The 17,145-nt window shown below is 41.3% G+C and overlaps 2 protein-coding genes across 2 annotated transcripts; both read right to left on the reverse strand.

Moving 5' to 3' along the window:
- Positions 1-1,944: 1,944 nt before the first annotated feature.
- Positions 1,945-3,961, reverse strand: LOC109884796 (ferritin, middle subunit-like). Its single transcript, XM_031827120.1, has 4 exons — positions 3,661-3,961; positions 3,132-3,278; positions 2,781-2,906; positions 1,945-2,331 (listed from the first exon to the last, which is right to left on the reverse strand). The coding sequence occupies exons 1-4, from the start codon at positions 3,760-3,762 to the stop codon at positions 2,176-2,178; spliced, it is 531 nt and encodes a 176-aa protein (XP_031682980.1). The 5' UTR covers positions 3,763-3,961; the 3' UTR covers positions 1,945-2,175.
- A 5,804-nt stretch (positions 3,962-9,765) lies between these two features.
- Positions 9,766-11,828, reverse strand: LOC116374438 (ferritin, middle subunit-like). Its single transcript, XM_031827123.1, has 4 exons — positions 11,320-11,828; positions 10,782-10,928; positions 10,569-10,694; positions 9,766-10,120 (listed from the first exon to the last, which is right to left on the reverse strand). Exons 1-4 carry the CDS (start codon positions 11,419-11,421, stop codon positions 9,965-9,967), a joined length of 531 nt encoding a protein of 176 aa, XP_031682983.1. The 5' UTR covers positions 11,422-11,828; the 3' UTR covers positions 9,766-9,964.
- Positions 11,829-17,145: the final 5,317 nt, after the last annotated feature.

Consider the following 17,145-nt stretch of genomic DNA (forward strand, 5'->3'; position numbering starts at 1 on the left):
CGTCATTGTAAATAATTTGTTCTTAACCGACTTAGTTAGCCTAGTTAAATAAATAAAGATTACAAATAAATAAAGCACTTCTCTGCAGCTTTGACATTATTGATCATAATCTGCTGCTGGAAAAACGTAAGTGTTATGGCTTTACATCCCCTGGCTTTACATCCCCTGCTTGTGGATCTAGAGTTACTTGTCTAACAGAACACAGAGGGTGTTCTTTAATGGAATCCTCTCCAACATAATCTAGGAAGAGTCAGGCATTCCCCAGAGCAGCTGTCTAGGCCCTTACTTTTTCTATCTTTACTCATGACTTGCACTGGTGCTGAGTGAAGCCTGTGTGTCTGTGACTCAACACTACACACATCAGCTACCAGAGCAGGTGAAATCACTGCAACACTTAAGAGCTGCAGTCATTTTCAGACTGGGTGGCAAGAAATAAGTTAGTCCTAAATACATGAATTTCAAAACTAAAGGCATTGTATTTTGGACATAAAATAAAAACACTAAACCCTGAACCTCAACTAAATCTTGTAATGGATAATGTGGAAATGTAACAAGTTGAGAATAAACTTCTGAAATGGTAAAAGCATATGGATACAACACTAGCTAAGATGGGGATAGATCTGTCCATAATAAAGCACTGCTCTGCCTTAACGCTTTCAACAAGGTAGGTTCTACAGGCCCTTGTTTTGTCGCATCTGGACTACTGTCCAGTCATGTGGTCAGGTGCCACAAAAAAGGACTTAGGAAAATTACAATTGGCCCAGAACTGGCCTGCACAGCTCACCCTTAAATGTACGCAGAGAGCTACAAGACATACCGCCAGGTCTCTTCACAATTCCAGGACAGAGTATGGGAGGTGCACAGTACTACAGAGAGCCATGACATGGCTGCTATTCCACATCAAGTAACTCAAGCAAGCAGTAAAGTAAGATTTAAAACCATAAAAACACAATTACATATTCACTATAGATACACACACATGGATTTTGTGTTGTAGATGTGGTGGTAGAGTAGTGGCCTGAGTGGGAAGCATTAATGTTTTGTGAAATCTTTTTAATGTAAGGTTAGTTAATGTATAGAACTGCCTTTATTTTGCTGGACCCCATGAAAGTAACTGCTGCCTTGACAGCAGCTAATAGGGATCCATAAATACAAAATGTTGGGAAATGAAGGAATATGCAATTTAATCAGATGCCATCTAGTGGCCTTTTTGGGTACATCAGATTACAAATCTCTGGCCCTCTTTGTGTAAAATGTTTTCAAATAGAATGACAAAGCTGCAAAACTACCCTAAATATAAACCAAGATAGTCAATACCATACAAATGTACTCAATTTTACCATGTCAATAATTGGTTGTATAAAGAATAGTTGAAAATTCCAATGCTGAGTAGACCATCTTCCCCTTTAACCAAGTTGTCTAGCCACCAGAAACTCCTTTACTATATCTTGAAAACAATATTTTTCAGTTCAAGTATTAAAGGTCAATTTGCCTGTTAATTACCAAAATGACAGCGTTCTGTAACTTATGGGGAACTATTGGGCATTACCAAATGAAATAAATAAGTGGAGATTTGCCAGTCAGAGCCAAACTTCCCATCACTAGAGAAATGTGCCATAACAGCTGGCTAACAGTTTTGATTGACCTCTAGGCTGTCTAATAAACTTGTGATGCACAGTGTAAAGGTCTACATCAATTGTAGGTAACAGTTTCACTCCTACGGCGCTAGAGTTGACAGCTGGGTCCTTAATTGAAATGTCCTTTACTGTATCTTGTAATAGTGCCACCCTGTGGTCAGAGGTAACATCCTTTAAAACTCATGTTTAACTTCTATTGTTATGACCCTCAGTCACTAGTAGGTCTGCAATTAAATATTTCTCACTGGTATGAAGACGCTCAGTAAAAGAGCAAAGCACCTGAATAGACTGATACAACATCCATTACTACAGGTCAACACTTAGAAAACAGAAACAAACAAACTTTTTTTATTGTTTTACAAGAAGCCTTGCCTCCAAAATACAGTAGTGTTGTCAACAGAAACAATGTCACAGCAGTGTTGCAATTCACCAGTTTAACACTCTCCCATCCCTATAAAAGCAAAGCCAGGAGGATCTATCAGAGAAGCCAGGAGTCCTGGTCTGAGGCATGAGGCCATAGCCTGGGGATGGAAGTGGTTTAGCTCTGGCCTCCCAGGGTGTGCTTGTCAAACAGGTACTCTCCCATCTTGTTTTTGACAGCATCCATCTTGGTGAGGTTGGTGATGTGGTCTCCCAGCTTCTTAATGGCCTCCACCTGCTCATTCAGGTAATGGGTCTCCAGAAAGTCACACAGCTAAAGAGGGAAAACAGGTCAGACAAAATAATGATTACCGACTATTGTAACAGTAATTACAGTAACACACAATAGCCTGGTGGTAATGGCATAAGTGTAGATAATGAGGTGTCTATTTTTTAACGAGTCAAGTCCATTAAAACACTGCTTTACAATGGCATCCTAATGTGGAACAATAGGTTAACTGCCTTGTTCAGGGGCAGAACACATTTTTACCTGGTCAGCTCTGGGATTCAATCCAGCACCCTTTAAGGCCCAAATCTCTAACCCCTAGACAACCTGCCACCCCTTATGCATTAGCTGCATTGTGAGCATCTGTGGACTATTGTGTGCGTGTGACGAAGCAGGTAAACAATCCGGTGTCATTAGTTATCAGAGCTACAACAACCTGATCATCTCCTGGGACAGTACCTGTATTCTATGTGATGTGTGGTTCCACCATAACTTACATGGGGGTCAACCTTGTCAGAGGCAATCTTGTGCAGGTCCAGCAGGGCCTGGTTCACATTCTTCTCCAGCTGCAGAGCACACTGCATGGCCTCCAGCCCATTGCCCCACTCATCACGTTCTGGCTTCTACACAGGACAGAGTGAACACAGAAGTGTTAAGGACTACTAGCAGACGTTGAGGTCAGGATAAAGTGAACAGAGTTACACCCCTCACAGTTTCAGTTCAGTGGTTAGAGGCAGTATGTTTAGGACTACAGGTTCTCTAGATCAACTAAACTCTGTAGACACTTTCCTCCATGGAGGAAAAACATCAGTCTACAATCTAAATGTGTTTGATGCTCAGGCGCTCACCTTGATGTCCTGGAGTAAAATGCGTCCACCTCTCTTGTTCTGGAAGGAGAGTAGCTTGTCCGCGTGCTCCCGCTCCTCGTCGCTGTTCTCCTTGAAGAAATGCGCGAAGCCTCGCAGAGCCACATCGTCACGGGAGAAATAGAAAGCCTGGGGGGATAAACAAAACATTGTAGTTAGAAAAAGGAAAAAAACATGACAGCATTCTGTTCTTGTTGTGGCAACTAGGCTTGATGATATAGGGATGAATCAGTCTGTTGTCTACTTGGTAACCTGACTTTTAACCTGTCAATGAGTTGTTACGCGCTCTGACAGAGGTAGGATAGATTCAACTTCATTTGTATGCTATTTCTAACTGGAGGGTCTTAATAGCCTTGCCAAGTAAAACTCAAATGTACATCACGGAGTTGAGATTCTTGGCTATTAATTGTCTAGGACAACAGAAAAATCAAGTGGAAAAAAAGCCATTTAGGACCAGGCATAATAATACACAGGTAGATCAACAAAACGGTCATCTTGGTAGACTCCTTACCATTGAGGTGTATGTGTAGGAGGCAAACATCTCCAAGTTGATCATCCGGTTGATGGCAGCTTCGCAATCGTGGTGATAGTTCTGGCGGATCTGAGACTCCATCTTGGCAGATTTTCTTTTATATCAAAATAAAAAGTAAAAAAATAGAGTTTAAACTATATTGCTATTATAGTTCAAGTAAGTGCTATGTCATTAATCCTTAATGTTCTATAATGCGGGACGAAGGCAGAGGAGTTCCGTTCAATCACTGTTGAAGCAAGAACTTCTTCATGCGTCTTCTCAGACTTGTGAACTAGAAGGAGCCTTGTTCGCTCTATTTATTGTTCCAAAAGGAATGCGTCAGTGAAATCCACCCTCACAGAGCGTAGCCAATCACCTTTAGAAATTCAACAGGAACTATGCGGATCATTTGATGACGATCCCATTCCTCAGGAGTGAATGTAACATTGTGTGTTCTCATGAATTCTTGATAATCGTATAGTTGGCCATCATTGTTCAATAATTGTTTAATCCAAATAATGTTGTTGTCAAACCAGTCTTTTTGATATGGACCCTGATTTAACTTTCATTGTTAATTTGTTGATCTTTAATGGAAGATTTGTTAAAGCTTAAACATTACGAAACTTCTATATGATCAAAATCCGCAAGTAATTTGACACTGTTATATACCTCCACACAAAAATGTTTTTATCTCACGCAGACAGATTGGGGGTGGAGTAAATGCTCTTGCCTCGACCTCATCTTAATCTGTTTAAAAATTGTTACTTTGTTTATTACGAGAGTGGATAAATTTACTTGTTTTGACTAATTATGACAAGAGTTAAGAAAATGTTGAGAGGTGTAATGACTTTTCAAATAAGTTACGTTACACGTTATGTCTGATGTTGGCTGACAATTTTTGAGCTACGCTATCCTTACGAACTGCATAGCATATCATTACAGCAGTATGTACCAGTATGTTAGCTAGCTACCTAACGTAAAGTTAGTTGGCTATTAATACATCAGGATTAGCTAAGTGGTATAGTCATTGTGCGCTCTCAATGGACACTGGAAGTAGCTAGCAAGCTAGCCAAAGTTAGCCAGTTAGCTTGGGTGCTTGACTGCCGTTGTGAGGTCAAAATGCTCGGATCAACCCTACTCCTCGGCTCTGAACGTCTGAACGCTCCGAGGGCGAAACGCTTTAAATTTACGAATGGACAATCTGACAACGCTCTGAATTTATGAACTCCGAGAGTGTACTCTGGCACTCCAGATTTAATTTACAAACACACCCGAAAACGTATGATGTCTAGCTAGTAATTTGTTATGCTAACAAGCTAGCAAGACGTTGCATAGCAACACCATCAGCTTCCGGTAGACAGGCGAAGCGCTAGTAAGCTCATCTAGAAGTTTACCGTTCTTTTACAGTATACTCAAATGTAACCTTTTATTTAACTAGGCAAGTCAACAAATTCGGCCTACTCCAGCCAAACCCGGACGATGCTGGGCCAATCACAGCCAGATGTGATACAGCCTGGATTCAAACCAGGTACTAAAGTGATGCCGCTTGCACTGGGATGCTGTGCCTTAGACTGCTGCGCCACTCGGGAGCCCTAGACCACTGCGCCACTCGGGAGCCCTATGAACTAATAGTATATAGTATGCAGTATGTATGTAGTATACAGTATGTTAGAATGGGTAATCGGACACTACTTAGGTCTTCTTGGGCATCAAGCGTCTCAAAGTAAGAGTGCCGATTTAGGATCAGTTTAGCCTTTTAGATCACATTGAATAACATCACATTGATGGGGAAGCTCCTCCCCCCAGCCGCCACTGATTTTACAGCCCCTGATCTTTCCTGGCCTAGTATGTAAGGTAGTGCCTCTACTCCAATTGTTTGAGGACAGGACCCCCTTTCTCCTAAAATGTAAGCCAAAACAGGCTCTATCTATCAGTTTGTCATAACTACTATCTTGGTGCAATGTTTGATGAAAAATTATGAAGCTGCTTCAAATGGGGGTAAGGGTCTTCAACATAGATAATCCTTGAACTATGTGCCCTGCTTTCTGTTACTTTGATCAACTGTTTTAGACTGAACCTCAGTTTATAGTGTAATGTTTTCATTATGAGCGCAAACAAAGATTTGGAGACAATGAGTCGAAGCCTCTTCAGACTGTTGGGAGTGACAGTAGACTTATGCTTAAACTGGTGTTACAAAAAGGGCTGTGACATAGTTGGCATTCTTTTTTTTTTGCGAAAAGGGACATCACCTGTTGACTAAATGATGTGTCATGCTTAAAGGATAATTTAGGGTGAGCATATAAGGCGAACGTCTAGCATCACAAAGGTTGCCCTTTAACCTAACTCCTAACCTTAGACCTAACCTTAACCCTTAACCCCTAGCCTAGCTAATTTCAGCCACCTAGCTAACGCTAGCACCTAGCCACCGAGATAATGTTAGCCACAACAAATTGGATTTCGTAAGATATCATATGTTTAGCAAATCGTAACATATTGTAAAAATTGCAATTAGTAAAATATAATACGAAATGGATGATGGACATCCACAAATTAATACATACCATACAAAACACATCATACTAATGGGAGTATCCTGAATTTACTTTTACTATGTTACGTCTACCCCTGAGTCCAGATTGTTCTAAGTGACCATATTTTAGCAGAAGGGCAAACATAGCATTAAAAATGAAAATGACATAGAATTGTCTTCATTTTTTTATGCAATTCTTTTCTGTAATGTTCAAAACCGAGAACCTGTGTTAAGTTGTTAAAGTCATGACAGGGTCCATCATGTGACCAGCTGCACAAAGTTATAAACAGTAAGTAATACTGTAAATGATTAACCATTACATAACTCTTTCTATTTAAATTCTGAAGGGTGACACAGTGTTTTAGTCTGTACTCTTTCCCCCCTTCCCCTCTCAATTGCTCCCTCCCACTATTTTTACCAGGGGCGCAACATTGGTTTTAGATGTGGAGGGGACATATATATTTATATATATTTTTGGTCGAATAAACACAGCAAACAGCCTACCCGACTGTTCGGAGGCATCCGCATGGTTCTAAAGCACACCGTTGCCTCGTTTTGTATCACATTCCAATGATAAAACTGGGGAGGGGACAAAAATGCATGTCACCAGTGAAATGACCAGTGAAATTAGCACCCCTGCTTATTCCTGTCATAACCTCCTGTTGGTTATACTACAGTATGGAATGACTCAGGCTCTGCCCTGGCTGTATTTCTGCCTTGTCATTGTGACTCAGCATTCCGGAGTCTCAAGTAGAGACGGAAGAGGAAGCGAGACAGCCCACTCCTTCATTCCCCCCCCCCCCCCCCCATAGGAAGTCATCGCACTATCGCATTGATGTCTGCTTAAGGAGCCACCTCCTAAATCAGACAGTGGTAAACGTCCTGAGTTAACTATCTTCATTTATCAACCATCGTTGGTCTCGAGGTAGTTCTGTTCTGTTATCACAGTGACAATGGTGGAAGGAGGCAGAGTTTTGTGACTGCAGAAACAGACATGAGGGGTGATGAATGGGCGAAGACCGACTGATACCAGATTTGAAGAAAAGGAAAAAGGGAAGAAGGAGAGAACAGCAGGAACAAACACTATACTATGCAATTTACATATACTTTGTAACTTACTAAGGAATTTTAAAACAAATAGACGTGAATGGTTGTTTTTGGTGAAATTAAGGGAAAATACAACAAATTTCCAGAAAATGTTGTCAATTTAGTCAATCAGAACTCAAATAGCAATATTTTTCTGTATTACTTTAAACTGTTGGTCTAACTATAACAGTTCAGAAAGTCACCACCAATGTCAAAACCCATTATTCTATATACACTGCTCAAAAAAATAAAGGGAACACTTAAACAACACAGTGTAACTCCAAGTCAATCACACTTCTGTGAAATCAAACTGTCCATTTAGGAAGCACCTCTGATTGACACATTTCACATGCTGTTGTGCAAATTGAATAGACAACAGGTGGAAATTATCGCAATTAGCAAGACACCCCCAATAAAGGAGTGGTTCTGCAGGTGGTGACCACAGACCACTTCTCAGTTCCTATGCTTCCTGGCTGATGTTTTGGTCACTTTTGAATGCTGGCGGTGCTTTCACTCTAGTGGTAGCATGAGACAGAGTCTACAACCCACACAAGTGGCTCAGGTTGTGCAGCTCATCCAGGATGGCACATCAATGCGAGCTGTGGCAAGAAGGTTTGCTGTGTCTGTCAGCGTAGTGTCCAGAGCATGGAGGCGCTACCAGGAGACAGGCCAGTATATCAGGAGACGTGGAGGAGGCCGTAGGAGGGCAACAACCCAGCAGCAGGACCGCTACCTCCGCCTTTGTGCAAGGAGGAGCAGGAGGAGCACTGCCAGAGCCCTGAAAAATGACCTCCAACAGGCCACAAATGTGCATGTGTCTGCTCAAACGGTCAGAAACAGACTCCATGAGGATGGTATGAGGGCCCGACATCCCCGGTTGGGGGTTGTGCTTACAGCCAAACACCGTGCAGGACATTTGGCATTTGCCAGAGAACACCAAGATTGGCAAATTCGCCACTGGCGCCCTGTGCTCTTCACAGATGAAAGCAGGTTCACACTGAGCACATGTGACAGACGTGACAGTCTGGAGACGCCGTGGAGAACGTTCTGCTGCCTGCAACATCCTCCAGCATGACCGGTTTGGCGGTGGGTCAGTCATGGTGTGGGGTGGCATTTCTTTGGGGGGCCGCACAGCCCTCCATGTGCTCGCCAGAGGTAGCCTGGCTGCCATTAGGTACCGAGATGAGATCCTCAGACCCCTTGTTAGACCATATGCTGGTGCGGTTGGCCCTGAGTTCCTCGTTCCCCAGACCTGAATCCAATTGAGCACATCTGGGACATCATGTCTCGCTCCATCCACCAACGCCACGTTGCACCACAGACTGTCCAGGAGTTGGCGGATGCTTTAGTCCAGGAGGAGATCCCTCAGGAGACCATCCGCCACCTCATCAGGAGCATGCCCAGGCGTTGTAGGGAGGTCATACAGGCACGTGGAGGCCACACACACTACTGAGCCTAATTTTGACATGTTTTAAGGACATTTAATTGTGATCAGCCTGTAGTGTGGTTTTCCACTTTAATTTTGAGTGTGACTCCAAATCCAGACCTCCATGGGTTGATAAATTTGATTTCCATTGAGCATGTGTGATTTGTCAGCACATTCAACTATGTAAAGAAATTTAATAATATTTTCATTCAGATGTTATTTTAGTGTTCCCTTTCTTTTGAGCAGTGTATATACCAAGTTAGTCAATACCATACAAATGTACTCAATTTTACCATGTCAATACTTGGTTGTATAATCAATAAAGTTGAAGAGTAATTGAAAATGCCATTGCTGATTAGGCAGTTCTCATTAGGCTATTTTCCCCTTTATCCAAGTGGTCTAGCCACCAGAAATTATTTCGCTAGATCTTGAAAACAATCTTTTTCAGTTCAAGTATTAAAGTTTGGCTTGCCTGTTAATTACCAAAATGACAGCGTTCAGTAACTTATGTAAAGTAACAGTAACGTTGCAACCATATGACAGCACAAATAAGCCCCTTAAGAACGAGAGGCTTGTAGAATCATTCCTTTTTTGAGTATTCAGATCATAATTTGCTGTAGGGGAACTATTGGGCATTACCAACTGAAATAAATAATGAGTGACGATATCTCAGTCAGAGCCAAACTTCCCATCACTAGAGAAATGTGCCATAACTGGCTAACGGTTTTGATTGACCTCTAGGCTGTCTAATAACTTGTGATGCACAGTGTAAAGGTCTACATCAATTGTAGGTAACAATTTCACTCCTACGGAGCTAGAGTTGACAGCTGGGTCCTTAATTGACATGGCACTATTACAAGATACAGTAAAGGACACCCTGTGGTCAGAGGTCACATCCTTTATAAAACTCATGTTTAACTTCTCTTATGACCCTCAGCCACTAGTAGGTCTACAATTGTCAGTATTTATCACTGGTATGAAGACACTCAGTAAAAGAGCAAAGCACCTTAGACTGATACAACATCCATTACTACAGGTCAACACTTAGAAAACAGAAACAAACTTCAGTGATATTTTTTTATTGTTTTACAAGATGCCTTGCCTCCAATACAGTAGTGTTGAACAGAAACAATGTCACAGCAGTATTGCAATTCACCAGTTTAACACTCCCATCCCTATAAAACGAAAGCCAGTAGGATCTATCAGAGAAGCCAGGAGTCCTGGTCTGAGGCTGGAGGCCGTAGCCTGGGGATGGTAGTGGTTTAGCTCTGGCCTCCCAGGGTGTGCTTGTCAAACAGGTACTCTGCCATCTTGTTTTTGACAGCATCCATCTTGGTGAGGTTGGTGATGTGGTCACCCAGCTTCTTAATGGCCTCCACCTGCTCATTCAGGTAATGAGTCTCCAGGAAGTCACACAGCTAGAGGGAAAACACAGGTCAGACAAGAGAATGAATACAGACTATTGTAACAGTAACACACAAGAGCCTGGTGGTAATGGCATGTGTAGATAATGAGGTGTCTATTTTTTAACTAGACAAGTCCGTTAACAAACTTATTTACAATGGCATCCTAATGTGGAACAATAGGTTAACTGCCTTGTTCAGGGGCAGAACACATTTTTTACCTTGTCAGCTCTGGGATTCAACCCTGCAACCTTTGTTACTGGCTCAAAGCTCTAACCACTACACAACCTGCTGCCGCTTATGCATTAGCTGCATCTGTGGACTATTGTGCGCCTGTGAAGAAGCAGGTCACACAATCCTGTGTCATTAGTTATCAGAGCTACAATAACCTGATCATCTCCTGGGACAGTACCTGTATTCTATGTGATACATACATGTGAAGTGCAGTTCCACCATAACTTACATGGGGGTCAACCTTGTCAGAGGCAATCTTGTGCAGGTCCAGCAGGGCCTGGTTCACATTCTTCTCCAGCTGCAGAGCACACTGCATGGCCTCCAGCCCATTGCCCCACTCATCACGTTCTGGCTTCTACACAGGACAGAGTGAACACAAAAGTGATAAACTACATTCTCAATCAGTCTACAATCTAAATGTGTTTGAAGCTCAGTCGCTCACCTTGATGTCCTGGAGTAAAATGCGTCCACCTCTCTTGTTCTGGAAGGAGAGTAGCTTGTCGGCGTGCTCCCGCTCCTCGTCGCTGTTCTCCTTGAAGAAATGCGCGAAGCCACGCAGAGCCACATCGTCACGGGAGAAATAGAAAGCCTGGGTGGATAAACAAAACATTGTAGTTAGAAAAAGGAAAAAACATGACAGTATTGTGTTCTTGTTGTGGCGACTAGGCTTGATGATATAGGGATGAAGCAATCTATTCTAGTCCGTTGTCTACTTGGTAACCTGACAATTAACCTGTCAATGAGTCACCTGCTCTGACAGAGGTAGGATAGAGTCCCAACTTCATTTGAATGCTATATCTAACTGGAGGGTCTTAATAGCCTTGCCAAGTAAAACTCAAATGTACTTCACGGAGTTGAGATTCTTGGCTATTAATTGTCTAGGACTACAGAAAAATCAAGTGAAAAAAGCCATTTAGGACCAGGCATAAAAATAATACACAGGTAGATCAACAACACGGTCATCTTGGTAGACTCCTTACCATTGAGGTGTATGTGTAGGAGGCAAACATCTCCAAGTTGATCATCCGGTTGATGGCAGCTTCGCAATCGTGGTGATAGTTCTGGCGGATCTGAGACTCCATCTTGGCAGATTTTCTTTTATATCAAAATGAAAAGTACAAAAATAGAGTTTCTTAAACTATATTGCTATTATAGTTCAACTAAGTGTTATGTTATCAATCCGTAATGTTCTATAATGCGGGACGAAGGCAGAGGAGTTCCGTTCAATCACTGTTGAAGCAAGAACTTCTTCATGCGTCTTCTCAGACTTGTGAACTGGAAGGAGTCTTGTTCGCTCTATTTATTGTTCCAAACGGTATACGACAGTGAAATACACCCTCACAAAGCGTAGCCAATCACCTTTAGAATTTCAACAGGAACTAGGCGGGTCATTTAAAGACCAGCCCACTCATACACATAACCGAGCAAAGATTATTTTTTATATTGACAAGAGAGTCGAGTGACCACTCTATCAATGGAAATACATGTGCTCAACGAATGAAGACAGGGAGATCAGGTGGGACCATTCTAGCCAATAAGAGGGCAAGTACGTGTGTGAACACTATGCACAAATATACTTATTTTTTCTCAAAGTTTCCGGAATACCACATACATCCACATATATCAGTACATTTGTAAAAGCTTAAACATTACGAAACTTCTATTCGATCATAATCCTCAAGTAATTTGAAAGAAAACGGGGTTATCTCACGCGGAAAGATTTTGGGCAGAGTAAATGCTCTCGCCTTGACCTCTTCCTCTTGGACTGTTTAAAAAAAATAATACTTTGTTTATTACAAAGTAACATTCTGTTGGAAACAACTATAGCAGTAGTATCAGCCAAAAGCAATGCTACAGTGCAGGTCTAACTACAGAAGTTATTGTTGAAAAATGTGCGTGTGTTATATCCTTAGAAGAAAATAGAAAGAATTCTAATATTAGGCTCATTTAGAAATAGTCTACTTCTACGTTTGATTTAGGATATAAAAGGAATTGAACTTTGAGACGCAGTTCTGTAAACTTCTGTTTCATTTTCTAAGACCATATGTTTCAATAGCATACCTAGCTTAATTGTTTACCTTTTCCAGAATAGAGCCAAAAGAAAAACTGTATGGTTTATCACACTTTTTTTAAATATCAGCTCAATTTTCAATATGAGGTATGGGAATATAGTAGTGGACAGAGAAAGAAAGGCTGGCTTTTGTAGAAATGGTATTTGAAGATACACCTTTCGGTTTCAAATTACATATTGAGGTTGACAAATGGTATGTCAGTTGATTACATTAGGCTAGAAATAACTACACAAAATCAGTAGCTACATTCATCTAACCATACATAGGTTATTAAGCTAAAACTGTGAAGTGGAAAACTTTTTACAGCTAATGAAAATCAAAGACGAAAGTAATAACCTTCCTCACAACTTCCCATGACCTGATCTTCCACAACTGTTGACAGGGTGCTTTCAGGGTGCTGGTGTAACAGTATAACTTTAGACCGTCCCCTCGCCCATACCCGGGCGCGAACCAGGGACTCTCTGCACACATCAACAACAGTCACCCACGAAGCATCGTTACCCATCGCAAGGGGAACTACAACTTCAAGGTCTCAGAGCAAGTGACGTCACCGATTGAAACGCTATTTAGCGCGAACCACCGCTAACTAAGCTAGCGTTTCACATCCGTTACACTCACCCCCCTTTTGACCTCCTCCTTTTCCGCAGCAACCAGTGATCCGGGTCAACAGCATCAATGTAACAGTATAACCTTAGACCGTCCCCTCGCCCATACCCGGGCGCGAACCAGGGATCCTCTGCACACATCAACAACAGCCACCCACGAATCATCGTCACAGATTAATGTCTTTATCGAAATTACGCATTGCCTCTTAACCGCTCGTCGTCCCCTTATGCCATCATTTGTGATTCTCAATTGTCAGTAGAAACATCTGATTTGGCAAGTCAGCCATACCAGCTATCTGTTTTTTATAAAGGCAATAATTGAGGCTGAATTAACTGTATTGCTACCAGGTGTAGCAGGAGTAAGGTGTTGAGCCTGCTGTTGGAACAGCTTTATGTAGGCCCTAACATTTTGGGCACCGTTATAGTGCAATTAATGTATTGTTTAGTGCTTTGCTGGCATGCAGCTACATGTTTTGTGGGGGGGGGGGGGGGGGGGGGGAGTTTACCAACATATTTCTCCAATGCCAAATCAGTGTGTCTTGTTTGCAACGAACAGTGCCTGTTAGGAATCTGACTATGGTACTTTCTTTCAAAAGTTAGGCCTACCGACGCAGACAAAATGTAAGATTTAACAGACTTCTACTCTTCTTTAACAACAGAAGTTCACAAGGGTTTCCCTAAAAGCTGTCTGGGTTTAAACATATTTTGTACAGAAAGTAAATAGCTTAATCAATCTAAAGGTACAGAATTAGATGACTTCAAAAGCAAATTACATTGTTTGCCTCCTCCACTATAGGAGATTGTAGCTCAGACTCTGAATGTCAAAGAAACTAAACAATGACATTCCCATATGCATCGAAGTCATGTCTTTCCAGGGTATTTTCAAGTTGTTTTTTGCATAAAGCATAACGCATCCAAATCTTAAGATAACAATGGGTAATGGACCAGAGTGCTGTTATAGATCACTATATGTAATCGGATCTGTTTTATGGTAGCCATTTTCTTTTTGAAATTTTCTTCAATAAAAGGTAGGCCTGTGTCATACCCTCTCATACCCCCTCAATTCCAGTACTGGTTTTAACTTAGCCTCCCTCCAAGTCAGTGAAGGACTGTTATTTAAAGAGTGCATAGTGGGTGGAGGAATTGAACGACAAATCTATGGATATAGCAGCCTATAGCCTAATTCTGTCTGTCAAACAGGTAGAGCTACCTCTTATTTCTTAATCAGAAAGGAAGAAATAGGCTCCAACACAAAGCCCTCTTGTTGTTAGTAAAGTCTGATTAAATGAAGACGGTTTAAATGAATTATTCCTTCTCCAATTTGCCTATTTTCAGCACTATCAGCTGTCCATTTCCAATTGATTGTGCTGCGATTGCTGCTTCAAGTTTCAGCACCACAATGTAAGTAACTCAAATCTGGATTATTGTGATGTCAATGACTTGGATAAATACATCATGGGCAAGAAACATATTGTTTTTCTTCAAATCAATTACAGTAGTAGCAAGCTATCATAGTTGACCTCCGGTCCTCAAATGCTCTCCTTCTCAAACTGAACAGAACATAGGCCATAGGCTAGTCTATGCGCAAGATATTGCATTTTTTGGACGAGGCCTAATTAAAAATACTTTTCTGAGGAATTCTTTGACTCTCCTCCTGAACTGCCACTGTAGGCCTACACAGCACAGCATTGGTTAGGCAGAAAAAAAAGAAGGTTTTGATCACGAAGGGCAGAGCAGGCCTAAGGGTTGGAATATCCGTTGCAGTGTGTAATGCAGTCTAGTTTTATTTACGCTATCCCAGCAGCTATCTTAGAAATATAACCTTGCTCTGTGCTTCTCCAAGGATGCACTTCGTAGCCTGCAGCCTATAGGCTATGAATCATTTGATTGAGACCACGCTAAATAACCTATAGGCACACTTCATATTTCACGCCCAACAGAGAATTTCAAATTACATGACCCTCCCCTGCACTAGATTTAAAAAATAGTAAACCCTCCTCTTGACTGAAATTGAAAAAGCATGACCCTCCCCTTTTTTCCTCCAGGTACCCACCCTGTACATTTTTATCCATCTCTTAGCATTACAAATGAATCGTACTAACTAAGAATGTTCTTAAGTTAAAGTTATAAACAGAAGTGATAGTAATACTATAAATGATTAACCGTTACAGAACTCTTCTGAAGGGTGACACAGCGTTTTTAGTCTGTAATCTTTCCCCCTCCCCCTCTATTCCTATTTGTCTCACTCCTTCCCACTCTTTCTCCTGTCATAACCTCCCGTTGGTTGTACTACAGTATGGAATGACTCAGGCTCTGCCCTGGCTGTATTTCTGCCTTGTCGTTGTGACTCAGCATTCTGGAGACCCAAACAGAGACGGAAGAGGACGCAAAATGTTCACTCCCTCAATGGTTCTGTTTCAATGGATGTCAAGGACCATGCAGACCGCTATCGCATTGGTGTCTATGGAGTACCCCACTATCACCGTGACAATGGTGGAAGGAGACTAGGTCTCATGACTGTCGAAACAGACTTGAGCGGTGAAGAGTGGGCGAAAACTTCCTGAGACTAGGAAAAAAAGGGAAGAAGTAGAGAACAGTAGTAACATACTCTGTAACTTACTAAGGCATTTTAAACAAATAGCTGTAATATGGTTGTTTCTGATGAATGTTGGAGGGAAAATATACCAAAAACTTTCCTGATCATTTGGCCAATATACCCCAATCACAACTCAAGTAACAATATTTTTCAATATTACTTTAAACTGTAGGTCTAACTAACAGTTTAGAAAATCACCACCAAACCCCTTGGTTTTTCACACTCAATAGTTTCCTGTGTGTATCAAGAATGATCCACCTCAGATAGGGACATACAGCCAATTTAACACAACTGTGGGAAGCATTGGAGTCAACATGAACAAGCATCCCTGTAGAATGCTTTCGACACCCTGTAGATCGAGTCCTTGCCCCAACGAATTGAGGTTGTTCTGAGGGAAAAAGGGGAGTTTGCAACTCAATATTAGGAAGTTGTTCTTAATGTTTTATACACTCAATGTATATATACAGTGCCGTACAAAAGTATTTCCCCTTTCTGATTGTCTCTATTTTTGCATATTTTTGATACTGAATGTTATCAGATCTTCACCCAAAACCTAATATAAGATAAAGGGAACATGAGTTTACAAATAACAGAAAAAATGATACTTATTTTTTAAATTTAATTAACCAAGTTACGCAACACCTAAATTCCCATGTTTAACAAAGTAATTTCCCCCTTACAATCAATAACTGGTATTGCCACCTTAAGCTGCAATTACTAAAAACAAATGCCAAATACCATATCGGTCCAAATTATCAGGCAGGTGTGTTATTTAGCAATAAGCATGACAACCTATATTATGGGGTTGCCCATCTACATTTACCCCAGTGTGCTAATCATTAGCTAGATCAGTGGTTCTCAATCCTGGTCCAGGGGTGCACATTTTAGTTTTTTTTCCCCAAGCACTACACAGCACTACACAGCTGATTCAAATCATCAAAGCATTTTGATGAGTTGATCATTTGAATCAGCTGTGTAGTGCTAGGGCAAAAACAAAAATGTGCACCCGTTTGGGTCCCCAGGACTGGGTTTGAGAACCAGTGAGCAAGATCATAAACTCAAAACATTATCTTGTTGCTAGCAACATAGACTATTGCTGACTTGACTGTCCCAAACTTTCCACCGGTACTCAGCCAAGGATGTATATACACTGAATAATGTAGGCCTATCTGTTACAACGGACTCCTGTTACTGCTTACCATGCTATGTTGTTGTCTTTGGTCTCTTTTTATGTAGTGTTGTCTCTCTTGTCGTGAAAGGCCTTTTGCCTTTTGTTAGGCCGTCATTGTAAATAAGAATTTGTTCTTAACCGACTTAGTTAGCCTAGTTAAATAAATAAAGATTAAAAATAAATAAAGCACTTCTCTGCAGCTTTTGACATTATGGATCATAATCTGCTGCTGGAAAAAGCGTAAGTGTTATGGCTTTACATCCCCTGCTATATTGTGGATCTAGAGTTACTTGTCTAACAGAACACAGAGGGTGTTCTTTAATGGAATCCTCTCCAACATAATCTAGGAAGAGTCAGGCATT

Source organism: Oncorhynchus kisutch, linkage group LG6 (assembly GCF_002021735.2).
Source record: "Oncorhynchus kisutch isolate 150728-3 linkage group LG6, Okis_V2, whole genome shotgun sequence".
NCBI lineage: Eukaryota > Metazoa > Chordata > Actinopteri > Salmoniformes > Salmonidae > Oncorhynchus > Oncorhynchus kisutch.

Excerpts from the sequence above, each read along its gene's own strand:
- LOC116374438 (XM_031827123.1), bottom strand. The coding sequence starts at position 11,421 with ATGGAGTCTCAGATCCGCCAGAACTATCACCACGATTGCGAAGCTGCC. Across the intron at positions 10,929-11,319 it reads CCTACACATACACCTCAATG|GCTTTCTATTTCTCCCGTGA; the intron begins GTAAGGAGTCTA and ends TTATCCACCCAG. Across the intron at positions 10,695-10,781 it reads TTTTACTCCAGGACATCAAG|AAGCCAGAACGTGATGAGTG; the intron begins GTGAGCGACTGA and ends TGTCCTGTGTAG.
- LOC109884796 (XM_031827120.1), bottom strand. The coding sequence starts at position 3,762 with ATGGAGTCTCAGATCCGCCAGAACTATCACCACGATTGCGAAGCTGCC. Across the intron at positions 2,907-3,131 it reads TTTTACTCCAGGACATCAAG|AAGCCAGAACGTGATGAGTG; the intron begins GTGAGCGCCTGA and ends TGTCCTGTGTAG. Across the intron at positions 2,332-2,780 it reads CTGACAAGGTTGACCCCCAT|CTGTGTGACTTTCTGGAGAC; the intron begins GTAAGTTATGGT and ends TTCCCTCTTTAG.